Source organism: Sparus aurata, chromosome 3, assembly GCF_900880675.1.
Source record: "Sparus aurata chromosome 3, fSpaAur1.1, whole genome shotgun sequence".
Classification (NCBI taxonomy): Eukaryota; Metazoa; Chordata; class Actinopteri; order Spariformes; family Sparidae; genus Sparus; species Sparus aurata.
The window spans coordinates 7,016,293-7,028,792 of record NC_044189.1 but is presented as its reverse complement, the minus strand read 5'-3'; the positions used below and the strand labels follow the sequence as shown (position 1 = coordinate 7,028,792).

Genomic DNA, 12,500 nt, shown 5'->3' with positions numbered 1-12,500 from the left:
ACTTGATGATGAACATTATCAGAGCGATGTTCACTCAAATCATTGAATTACTAAAGTAATTGTACCCAAAACATTGACAGCAAGTATTTTAATTAGACCTAAATTTCATCTGTTTTCATGACATGAGCGAAATGTAAAGTGTTTCTATGGCTCAATGTGAATAAATCACATAATAGATAGATACAATTCAATGAATGCAGACTCAAACACTGTTCTATCAGACTGTAGAAGCCTGTCTAGATTCATTTGTTTGAATAAAGAAAAAAAGAAGAAGAAAAAGAAACAGTAAAACTCACGGGTATAGCCAAAAGCGATGACAGCAGCAGCCAGGAGAACCACTACAGCCACTCTCTCTGCTGTGACCTTTGACCCTCCAGCAGCTTGTTGTTGGGAGCCTGTTGAACAGCAGAAGATGCAGATAGTGTGTTTAGATGTTACTTTCCCCAGTAAACCTAGTGTTTGTAAGTGGGGCAGGAGTTTCTACTAAACACACGAACTTCCTTTACTGTGGACTTTTTGCAAACAAAAATTAAAGCTGCTGCAAGGAACTTTCTTTTTGTGTTTCTGGCGCCCCCTCAGGACAGAAGCGGTATGACCACCACCTCCTCCTGTGGTAAAGATCTTGATCTCACTGCATTTACTTTGATAGTGTATAAAAGAAAGAGGCAACCTATTTTTAATGCTATTTTTATAAACACTTCTGGTTGACTTTGTGGTATTAATTAATAACTTAGATGACACTGAAACAGTTTGTTTTATTGCTGTACCACCAGACTACAGAGCAGTCTCATTCCTCAGGCTGTGAGACTCATCGTCAGCACTCTGCCATGAAAATAACCTAATTTTTTTACTTTTCCAACCAAACAAAAGTTAGAATCTGCTCCTTCAGGTCATAAAGATGCTTCAGAATTAAATTAAGACTGTTTCTTAAATGTGCAGTGTGTAAGAATTATTATGAAATTATTCACAAAAAAAATAGACAAATAACCGAAGCAACTGCTGCTGACTGTAGCTGCAGTTTGCTAGTTAGCTCAGTTAGCCATGCAGGTGCATTGGACAAGCATGCTAACTGCAGTATATGTTTCTTCAACATAATATATCAACGTCATAATGTCAAAATTGTCATTTATCAAATTCTGCAGATATTTTTTTTTTCTCACATAACAGAGCCACTTAATCGTTCCTTGTAGCATGGTTACATTTGGATTAGAATGCAGATGAAAAGATGTAATCGTGATGCTTGTTGCTTTCACTTGCAACATAAAAATACAGATTCTTGTGGCCGTTTTCTAATGTTGAGTTCCTCTTTCTTCTTGACGTAAACTTCCTGTCCTCAGCTCATTTTCCACTTAACTTCCTCTCCACATCACAACGCGTTGGAGTGGGGTTCCTTAATTCTATTTTTGCAGCTGTAAAAAACCAAAGATATTTCAACACCAAAAGCAACAACATTTTTTAAAAGCATGATTTAAGAGCTACAATACAGTTGCTGTAAAGGTGTAGCCACGCTGTCAGTTCTGACAGTCGGGTTAGCGGTTAGCCGTGCAGCTAGCAGTCCAAACTGGGAGTCCTGGGAGCGTTGTTGTTGGTTAGCATGCTAACTTCACTATACACCTTAGCAACGCAATACTTTAACGTCATTATGTTAGAACTGTTATTCATATTCTGCTGGTAATACATATCTCTATAGTTTAGAAGTTAATTAAATTTATATTTAATTCATTCTTGAGTTAATTTATTTTAAAAATGTGTCATGTTTACACAGGTAACTATTTACTTATTTATGTTTACACTTATTGTTATTTACCCATTTCCATGTTTACATCTGTTCAGTAGCACAGATAAGACAGCTACAATAAATGTGTTAATTATACCTTTTGTGATGTCGTAAATTTACCTAAGTCTTTCTAGCTTCTGATTGGTTTGTTCAGTGACATGTGAGTCAGAAGAAGAGAGTGTTGTTGTTGTTGTGAAGTTGAAGTGCGGTAAAAAAGTAAAGTGCTGCTAAAGGAAATTATCTCTCTCCATCCTGCTGGTTTTTATCAATAAGATTGCTCAAACTACCATACACCGAACCCTCACGTTATATATCTATTGAATATTGAGTAATACACATTTTTGTTCTGGAATTAGTCAGAAAATTGTGAACATTGTGGCTCACTGGAGGTAAGACTTCATGTTCCAGCTTATTGAATGATATTTTTTACTTACCAGGCAGCTCTGCTGATGGCTCGCTGTTCAACATCTCAACTAGTCAATGAGGAAGTCAGTGATGAAGTGTAAAATACACTTTCATGGTTCACTCAAAATCTGACACTGAACATTTCCCAGAAAGCCCTGATTGTAAATGTCAAGATGATAGATAGATAGATAGATAGATAGATAGATAGATAGATAGATAGATAGATAGATAGATAGATAGACTTACCTGTGTTAACGTACACTGCATCGTCTTCAGCCATTCCAACGTTTTGACTAACCGTCAGTGAGGTTGCAAGATAAGTTTAAGTTGTCACGGCAAAAGAAAGAAACCCAAAAAGCAACCTTCCTGTGTCACATGCCAATGAAAACACACAATCTGTTGCAATAACATTTTACTTCCCATTTGTTCAGAATAGAAAATACTAGAATCGTTCTAAATATCCCAATATAATATATAATATAATACAAATCTCCCCAAGCTGACACAACAAATGATTTGTTTTCAAAGAACAGAAGATTTCAGCGGTTAGAAGACAATTAATTGGGGAAATTCAGTGTAGTGTAACAATCCAGAGAACTTTCAGCAGCATAAAATCTCTTTTCAGTGCAGATGTGTCGCTGAGCTGAGCTGCTGCTGCTTGTTTATTAAGCTGGACTCTAAATGTTTCTGCTTTCCTTTGTCTTTATATTTACTCAAGTACTGACAGACTGCCCTCTCACATAACTGAAGAGTTTCACTTTGTTAAATCTATTTCTGTGTGGAGTTGGCGGCCATGTTGGTGTTGGTGAGGTGTGTTGAGCATCATGACGTTGTTTCACACTAAAACAGATGATACTTCCTCAACAAACTTTCAGCAGACTTCATCGACTTGAACGATAATCTTTTTAATTCACAAACATCATATGTTTACTTCATGGTACAATTCAAACAGGAGCAAAAGATTATTTCTTTCTCCATCACCAGCATGCAAAGTTTCATAAAATAAGGTCCTGTGTGGCAAAATAACACATTGGGAATGAAAAAACTACAATAATATTATGATAATATGCAAAATCAGAGATGTGTTGTATGTTTTATTTATATTTATAAAAACATACAACACATCTCTGATTAAAATGCAATCTTCAGCCTGCTTTAGCTTAATTATTCTTGACGTCTGGACCTTTCCAAGATGGCACAGAAGAAGAAGAGTTACAAAACACGGTTTTAAAGAAGTAAGTAAAAGTAGAAAAAGGTCGTACAGTGACAGTTAGAAAAAAAATGGACTGCTGAGCAGTTTCAAGGTGACATTAGCTGCCGCGACAGTTTGAATGATTTTTAAATGTACATGTAAATATCATAAATCCCAAATTCTTTCTGTTGAGGGCACCAGTGCGATATTGACTTCCAGGTCAGCCTTCATAAATACATCATCCCTGCACCTCTCTGTACCTGTAGCTTATCTTACTGAAGAAAGATTTGAAAATGGATAAATGCACTGAACTCAACAGTGAAACATTTTAATAACCTTCACGCTGAGAGAAAATTATGCATCCAAATTCAAATCAGATTGTAGATTTGTAAAGTTGTGAAACTTCTATAGCATAAACATTTATAAACACAACAGGTTGAACGGGACTTAAGGTAAATACAGACGGCCTTCAAGCGTTATGCTGATTTCTCACAAATGCTTTTCTGAGATGCTTTGCAGGATTTATCAAACCACCACTTCAGGCCTGATCCAGATTTTGTTCCCATCCTCACACAGTCTTCTCCATTCACGTACTGAGTGTTGTTGACCTCAGTCCAGTTATCTGGCTCTCCCTTCCTCCAAAATGTCAAACTGAGAGACAGAAAACAGAAAGAACTGGTTCAATGAAACTTGAAATGACTTTGATTTTGCAAACACAAAAAACCTGTTTACAGGTCAAACCTCTTGTTCAGTGGTGTCCCGTCTGTCCACAACCATGTGCCCTCTGTCACTGAGTCTGTCAGTCCGATCCAGAACCTGTCCTCTGTCTTTGTTATCTTGTCTCTCAGTTTCTGCATCAGGAATGACTGGACAAGGAAAATTGATGAAAAATTCAATATCTCTATGAAACATCACTTTTATCATGTTAACTAATGCAAAAACACAACATGATAGAACAAAAGCCAGAGAGCTGAATGAAGCTGCAGCAGTGTGTTCTACCTGCTCGTCCTCGCTCTCTATCTTAACCAGATCTGCTCCATCTCGTCTGCATCTCTCTCTGGCCTGTTCCCAGATTAATTTATCAGTGGAGAAATAGTAGCACTGTGGTCCATTCTGCTCCCAGCCTTCTTGACATTTCCCACATGGCTCAGCTTTGAAGAGATTACAGCAAAGACTTGAGTCAAGTGCAGCAAAACACTGTTCATATTTACAGTCAGGAAGAACTTAAAGAGTTTGAATCTGAGAACAGCTGAGACGATAGCTCACAGGTTTAATCTGTCACTGTTTCTTTAATCAACATCAGAGGATGCAAACATGTAAGAAAAGCAACATCAGACACTGTCAACAGGTTGTGGACAGGGTTTCTGCACCGTCATCACTTCACAGCGTGTCTCTGTTATGTTATGAAAGAGGATAAAACAATGTCACTTCCACCAGGATCGTCTTTTATTTGAGAACCTGAACAGAGAACTAAACTCTTGGCAGAGGTAATTTGAAGTTTAACCCAAAATGTGACTTACCTGTGATATTCTTTCTCATGGCTGCATTCTCATCAATCAGCTTCTGGAGATGTTCTGTAGTTTGATGGTATTTATAACCTTGTTTTAAAAAAGAAAGTCAAGTCAGTGTGTGAAACTCACATTTGGTAAATTACTCAGAACTTGATGATGAACATTATCAGAGCGATGTTCACTCAAATTGCTAAATTACTCAAGTAATTATACCCAAAACGTTGACAGCAAGTATTTTAATTAGACCTAAATTTCATCTAGTTTAATGACATGAGTTAAACATAAAGTGTTTCTATGACTCAATTTGAATAAACACGATAACCTATTAAATTAAATTCAATGAATGCAGACTTAAACACAAACCTTATATGTTTTTTAATCTTTGCATACATTTACTTTTTACAATCAAAGATACTTCAACGTATATATAATGTGTTTATTCATGGGCTTTTTTAAAGCATTTAAACTGGTTATTCTGTCTCCTGTAATAAATTGCACATTAAGGTATTTAAGTTGTAAACATTGAGTTAACTCCCACCCCTGACCCTTTATATTGAAGTTATGTCAAAGAATTAGATTGGATATTTACATTTAATGAAATCACTTAAAGTCACTGTTTTAAGCATGTTTTGAGTGTGTTGTATGTTGCACTCTCATTTTTAAGACAGTTTTTTTTAAAGTATTTTTTTGGCCTTTTTATGGCTATATTTAAAGTACAGCTGAAGATGTGACAGGAAACAACGTGAGAGAGAGGGGGAGTGACACGCAGCAAAGGGACCCGGACCAGGAGTCAAACCCATGTCCGCTGCAGAGCCTCAGCACATGGGGCGCCAGCTCTACCAACTGAGCTAAACAGCACCCCATTTTTAAGACAGTTCTGTATCTCACCTGCAAGTGAAGCCTGAAGTTCTTTTCTTCAAAACAATTATCAGATTGTAGAAGTCAATCTAGATTAAAATGCTTTTTTCCCCCTTTTTTTTAAACAGTAAAACTCACCAGTATAGCCGAGAGCAATGACAGCAGCAGCCAGGAGAACCACTACAGCCACACTCACTGCTGTGACCTTTGACCCTCCAGCTGCTTGTTGTCGGGAGCCTGTTGAACAGCAGAAGATGCAGATAGTGTGTTTGGATGTTACTTTCCCCAGTTAACCTAGTGTTTGTAAGTGGGACAGGAGTTTCTTCTAAACATACAAACTTCCTTTACTGTGGCCTTTTTGCAAACAAAAATTAAAGCTGCTACAAGGAATTTCTTTTTGTGTTGTTTCTGGCGCCCCCTCAGGACAAAAATAGTATGACCACCACCTTCTCCTGTGGTAAAGATCTTGATCTCACTGCATTTACTTTTAAAGTGAATTAAAAAAAAGACGCAACATTTTTATGATGCTATTTTTCTTCTTAACCATTGCCGGCTGGCTTTCTGGGATTAATTAAAGGTCCCATATTATGAAAAACACATTTTCTCTGGTCTCAACATATATGAGTTGGTCCTCCCTGAGCCTGCCAACTCTCAGAATGAGGAAAACAAGCGAGTCCTGCACAGTCTCTGCAGCCCACCCACCAGTAAAACGGCACTCCTATAGGCTTTTAAGATTCAGCTCCTTTCGTTACATAACGAAAGGAGTCATTTTCATAGGCCGACCTCCTCTGCGCAGTGATAAGAGATATCCGAGAGGGGGGCGTTCATCCCTGAGGTGAAGTTCGGTGTGTGCTGGTTGTATAAATCAACATCAGTGCTTATATTCTGTCACAGCTACAGAACAACAGAAGAGACAGTGGTTGCGTTTCAGTTTTTGCTGCTTCAGAAACGACGGTCAGTACAAAGCTGGCTTTGCCTCGACACTGACCCTCGTAAACGGATGAGTAACAACCATACCGGACCCAGCAACTGTACCTGAGCCACAGGTAAGTGTCGCCACGTTTTGATTGTATTTACAGTTGCCTAGGAGTATGGTGAAGTCAGCTGGAAATTGGCTGACTAGTTAGCTCTGCTTCGGTCTGCTATGCAATGGCGTTTGAAGCGAGTTTAATGTTAATAATATTACGACGGAGCTTGGTTGTCACAGTAAAAAGTCTGGAAACGTGCAGACTGGAGACAGAGACTGTGCGAACAGTGTCCAAGAGTTTGGAGACTGTGTTGGAGACAAACACAGCGTTTGCTAGGTGTTGACCATTAGCTACATGGTAGTAGCTGTAACAACACATACGAACAAACTAACATCATTCAGACACACTAACCATTCTGAAAAGCCCCACTGCAGCCAAAGAGTCTGTACTTCTTCAGGAGCTTCTCCTTCTGGGTCCGATTCTGGATCAAACTGGTATGGTTGAACGAAAAAATCTCCGCGAGCCATAGCGATACATCCACCATAAAACATTAGCGCATTCTACTGCTAGCATAAGAGGCATCATCCTCCTGAGACTGAGGTAGCAGGCAAGACTCTCCAAGTAGGCGTTGACAGGCAGAGCTCATGAGCTTTCAAAGGTGTAGGCACAAAAAACAGCCTGCTCTCAGTAGAGCTCAGTAGAGTGACTTTTAGACAGCTGAAATTCAGGACCACGGATGGGTTTGGGGCAATGCATATCGAATACAGAGTTGTTGGACCTCTGACAGCTGTGTGAAATTGATGAAAAATAGTATAATATGGGACCTTTCAGTACTTGGACGATGGACGATTTAGTGCCGTACCACCAGACTACAGAGCAGTCTCATTCCTCAGGCTGTGAGACTCATTGTCAGCACTCTGCCATGAAAATAACCTAAATTTCATTACTTTTCCAACCCAAATAAGTTGGAATCTGCTAGGTAGGTGTAGGTCATAAATAGGCTTCAGAATTAAATCCAAGAAATTATACTCAAAACAAATAAACAAAGCTACTCATAATTGCTGCTGACTATAGCTCCTGTTTGCTAGTGAGCTCAGTTAGCCATGCAGGTGCTTTGGACCAGCATGCTAACTGCAGTATATATTTCTTCAACATAATTCATCCATGCCATAATGTCATAATTGTCATCTCGTCACATTCCGTAGATGATTTCATAGTTGTTGTTTTTTTAATGTTTTCAACCAAATGTCTCACATAATGCACCTTTAACACAGCCGGTTAATCGTTCCTTGTAGCATGGTTACATTTGGATTAGAATGCAGATGAAAAGATGGAAACATTATGCTTGATGCTTTTACTTGCATCATGACACTACAGATTATTCTGGCCGTTTTTCATGTTTAGTTCCTCTTTTTTCTTCAAGTAAACTTCCTGTCCTCAGCTCATTTTACATTAAACTTCCTGTTAACTTCACAAGTTGTTGAAGTGGGTCTGCAAAAAGCACGAGATATATCAACAGCACAGGCGACGACATTTTGAAAAGCCTGATTTTAAAGCTACAATATAATTGCTGTAAAGGTGTGGCCACACTGTCTGTTCTGAATCACTCAAGTCTGGTTCAAACAGCATCTGTCTGTCAATTTGTTCACACCCCTAATGTTTGTACTATATTTGTAAATATGAAATTCAGTGAATTAAAAAACATGCAAAATGTCAGTTTTCATTTCGTTGCATTTCAACATCTATATCAGTAAATATACCTTGAAGCCTGCAGTGTGAGGATTTTAAAAAATCACAGGTTTTTTGTTTAAAAGACATTTGAACTCTAACTGCTTTTAACTTGTACTATTGTTTTTATTCAGAGGGTGGTTAAAGTTACAATATTTCAAAGAAATGAAATATTTTGTGCATGAAAGGTGGTGCATAAATAAGGTTATCTGTAATGTAAGAATTGACCACCTATTGTAGTCATGCTCAAAACAGACTAATAGCTAAATGCTGCTAACCGAATGTGCTGTTTTCTCGGTTAGCCGTGCAGCTAGCAGTCCAAACTGGGAGTCATGGGAGCGTTGGTATCGGTTAGCATGCTAACTTCAGTATATACCTTAGCAACGCAATACATACACGTCATTTTGTCAGAACTGTTTTTCAGATTCTGCTGGTAGCATATATCTATTGAATATTGAATAATACATGTTTTTATTCTGGAGAAAATCTGAAAAATTGTGGCTCACTGGAGGTCAGAGTTCATGTTCCAGTTTATTTAATTATTGTTTTTACTTACCAGGCAGCTCTGCTGATGGCTCGCTGTTCCACGTCTTGACTTCAGAGTATGTGGTTTTCAGTTGGTGAGGAAGTGTGAAAGTGATAAAGTGTAAAATGAACTTTCATGATTCAATCAAACTTTGACAAGACCATTTACTAGAAGGCTCTGATTGTAATAGCAAAAAGATAGATAGATTGATAGATAGACTCACCTGTGGCTTTTTCCTGTGATTTTATGAACCTAGCATTAACGTACACCTCATCTGCTTCAGCCATTTTATCGTTTTGACTAACTGTCAGTGAGGTTGCAAGAGAAGTTTCAGTTGTCACAGAAAAAAAAACAACCCCAAAAACAGACCTTCCTGTGTGACATGCCACTGAAAACACACAGCCATTTGCAATAATGTTTTATTTTCTATTGTTCAGAATAGAAAATCCTAGAATTATTCTTAATATCTCAACATAATATGTAATATTATTAGGGCCGGGACTCGATTAAAAAAATTAATCGAATTAATCAGAGGCTTTGTAATTAATTAATCGAAATTAATCACATTTTAATCGCATATAAATATTTGACCTGAGAACAGTGAGAAGCAATTTGTTTCACATGGATTTTAGTATACCATTGAATAATGACTGAATACAGAAGCTTAAGCAACAAAAAATTGTTTTTGTTTTTTCAAGACCAACAGACCAGTGCAATTTTTTGATATTTTTTGGCCTTTTATGGCTTTATTGACAGAACAGCTGAAGATATGACAGAAAACAGGGAGAGAGAGAGAGAGGGGGAGTGACACGCAGCAAACGGACCCTGGCCGGGAGTCGAACCTGGGTCCGCTGCAGAGCCTCGGCACATGGGACGCTGCTCTACCCACTGAGCTAAACGCTGCCCGGACCAGTGCAATTTTTGCCATAAAGTGCATCAATAGTATGCTCTTATCTAAGCTGCCATCCGTCCGCTTTTTAAAACTAAATTTCCCATCGACGGGGCCAACCAAAGCAGTCTCATCTGCTTCTTCGTTCATTGTTGTTGTCTGAAGTCATGAACGTTAGTTGGTGCTCCAGTATAATCGGTACCCCTGAAACTCTTCCAGTGAGAAACGTTCCGCGCTGCAAAAATAAGTGCGATTAAAATGCGTTGATTGTTTTAACGTGTTAATTTTTGTGTAATTAATTAATCGTAATTAACGCGTTAAAGTCCCGGCCCTAAATATTATGCAAATCTCCCCACGCTGACACAACAAATGATTTGTTTTCAAAGAACAGAAGAAGATTTCAGCGGTTAGAATACATTTAAATGGTCACAATCAGTGAAGTGTAACAATCCAGAGAGCTTCCAGCAGCATGAAATCTCTTTTCAGTGCAGACATGTCGCTGAACTGAGCTGCTGCTGCTTGTTTATTAAGCTGGACTCATGTTTCAGCTTTACTTTGTCTTTATATTTACTCAAGTACTGTCAGACTGCCCTCTCACATAACTGCAGAGTTTCACTTTGTTAAATCTATTTCTGTGTGGAGTTGGCGGCCATGTTGGTGTTGGTGACGTGTGTTGAACAACATGATGTAATTTCACACTAAAACAGTTGATACTTCCTTAACAAACTTTCAGCAGTTCACTGACTTGAACGATAATCTTTTTAATTCACAAACATCATATGTTTACTTCATGGCACAATTCAAAGAGGAGCAAAAGATTATTTCTTTCTCCATCACCAGCATGCAAAGTTTTATAAAAATAAGGTCCCATGTGGCAAAATAACACACTGGAAATGAAAAACTATAATAACATTGTTATAATATGCAAAATCAGACACGTGTTGTATGATTTTATAAATGTATGTATATATCTCTTATTTTTTAACAGTACACACATTTATTAAGCCTTTAAAATAAAATCTTCTGCCTGCTTTAGCTTAATTATTCTTGATTTGTGGACCTTTCCAAGATGGCACAGAAGAAGAGTTGCAAAACACAATTTTAAAGGAGTATAAGTAGAAAAGGGTCGTACGGTGACAGTTAGACAAAAAACGGACTGCTGAGCAGTTTCAAGGTGACACCAGCTGCTGCGACAATTTGAATGATTTTTGAGTGTACATGTAAATATCATAAATCCCAAAGACTTTCTGCCGAGGGCACCAGTGTGATGCTAACTTCCAGGTTAGCCTTCATAAATACATCATCCCTGCACCTTTCTGTACCTGTAGCTTATCTTATTGAAGAAGCATTTGAAAATGTAAACAACAGTTGTCAGGGGATAAAACTACTGAGCTCAACAGTGAAACATATTAATAACCTTCATGCTGACAGAAATTTAAACATTCATTCCAGTTTCTACTGATTTCTCACAAATACGTTTCTGAGGTGCTGTGCAGGATTTATCTGACCACCACTTCAGGCCTGATCTAGATTTTGTTCCCATCCTCACACAGTCCTCTCCATCTGCATTCTCCCCGTTCCAGTTATCTGGCTCTACCTCGCTCCAAAAAGTCAAACTGAGAAACAGAGAACAGAAAGAACTGGTTTAATGAAACATGTGACTTTGATTTTGCAAACATCAAAAACCTGTTTACGGGTCAAACCTCTTGTTCAGTGGTGTCCCGTCTGTCCACAACCATGTGCCCTCTGTCACTGAGTCTGTCAGTCCGATCCAGAACATGTCCTCATCTTCTACCATCTTGTCTCTCAGTCTCTGCATCAGGAATGACTGGACGGGAAAATTGATGACAAATTCAATATATCTATGTAACATCACTTTTATCATGTTAACTAATGCAGAGAGCTGAATGAAGCTGCAGCAGTGTGTTCTACCTGCTCGTCCTCGCTCTCTATCTTAACCAGATCTGCTCCATTTCGTCTGCATCTCTCTCTGGCCTGTTCCCAGATTAATTTATCAGTGGAGAAATAGTAGCACTGTGGTCCATTCTGCTCCCAGCCTTCTTGACATTTCCGACATGGCTCAGCTTTGAAGAGATCACAGCAAAGACTTGAGTCAAGTGCAACAAAACACTGTTCATATTTACAGTCAAGAAGAACTTAGAGTGTTTGAATCTGAGAGCAGGTGAGACGATAGCCCACAGGTTTAATCTGTCACTGTTTCTTTAATCAACATCAGAGGATGCAAACATGTAAGAAAAGCAACATCAGTCACTGACCAGGAGGTTGTGGACAGGGTTTCTGCACCATTATCACTTCACAGCGTGTCTCTGTTATGAAAGAGGATAAAACGATGTCACTTCCACCAGGATTGTCTTTAAGTTGAGAAGCTGAACAGAGAACAAAACTCTTGCAGAGATAATTGGAGTTTAACCCAAAATGTGACTTACCTGTGATATTCTTTCTCATGGCTGCATTCTCATCTGTCAGCTTTTGGAGATGTTCCGTGGTTTGATGGTATTCATAACCTCATTTTAAAAAAAAAAGTCAAGCCAGTATGTGAAACTCCCATCTGGTAAATTATTCAGAACTTGATGATGAACATTATCAGAGTGATGTTCACTTAAATTACTAAATTACTAAAGTAAT

The 12,500-nt window shown here is 38.3% G+C and overlaps 3 protein-coding genes across 6 annotated transcripts in view; all 3 read right to left on the bottom strand.

Annotated features, from left to right (window-relative positions):
• LOC115578464 (CD209 antigen-like protein C) overlaps window positions 1–2,580 on the bottom strand; it is a 4,393-nt gene extending 1,813 nt beyond the window's left edge. Inside the window, exons 1-2 of one of the 2 annotated variants that reach the window (XM_030411431.1) lie at window positions 2,429–2,580; window positions 297–395 (exon numbers count right to left, since the gene is read on the bottom strand). In XM_030411431.1, coding sequence (XP_030267291.1) covers window positions 297–395; window positions 2,429–2,462 — 133 coding nt within the window. In that variant the 5' untranslated portion in view covers window positions 2,463–2,580. Of the gene's footprint in view, window positions 1–296; window positions 396–2,211; window positions 2,269–2,428 lie in introns of those variants that run through there. The other variant, XM_030411432.1, reaches the window with a different exon arrangement.
• A 486-nt stretch (window positions 2,581–3,066) lies between these two features.
• On the bottom strand, window positions 3,067–9,252 carry LOC115579329 (C-type lectin domain family 4 member E-like). Its single transcript, XM_030412832.1, has 7 exons — window positions 9,235–9,252; window positions 8,996–9,095; window positions 5,882–5,980; window positions 4,895–4,972; window positions 4,374–4,525; window positions 4,116–4,240; window positions 3,067–4,025 (listed from the first exon to the last, which is right to left on the bottom strand). Exons 1-7 carry the CDS (start codon window positions 9,250–9,252, stop codon window positions 3,851–3,853), a joined length of 747 nt encoding a protein of 248 aa, XP_030268692.1. The 3' UTR covers window positions 3,067–3,850.
• A 1,343-nt stretch (window positions 9,253–10,595) lies between these two features.
• LOC115579587 (C-type lectin domain family 4 member E-like) overlaps window positions 10,596–12,500 on the bottom strand; it is a 17,737-nt gene continuing 15,832 nt past the window's right edge. For 2 of the 3 annotated variants that reach the window (XM_030413166.1, XM_030413169.1), the window contains 5 exons: window positions 12,302–12,379; window positions 12,131–12,181; window positions 11,787–11,938; window positions 11,558–11,682; window positions 10,596–11,470 (listed from right to left, as the gene is read on the bottom strand). In XM_030413166.1, coding sequence (XP_030269026.1) covers window positions 11,290–11,470; window positions 11,558–11,682; window positions 11,787–11,938; window positions 12,131–12,181; window positions 12,302–12,379 — 587 coding nt within the window. In that variant the 3' untranslated portion in view covers window positions 10,596–11,289. The remainder of the gene's footprint in view (window positions 11,471–11,557; window positions 11,683–11,786; window positions 11,939–12,130; window positions 12,182–12,301; window positions 12,380–12,500) is intronic. The other variant, XM_030413167.1, reaches the window with a different exon arrangement.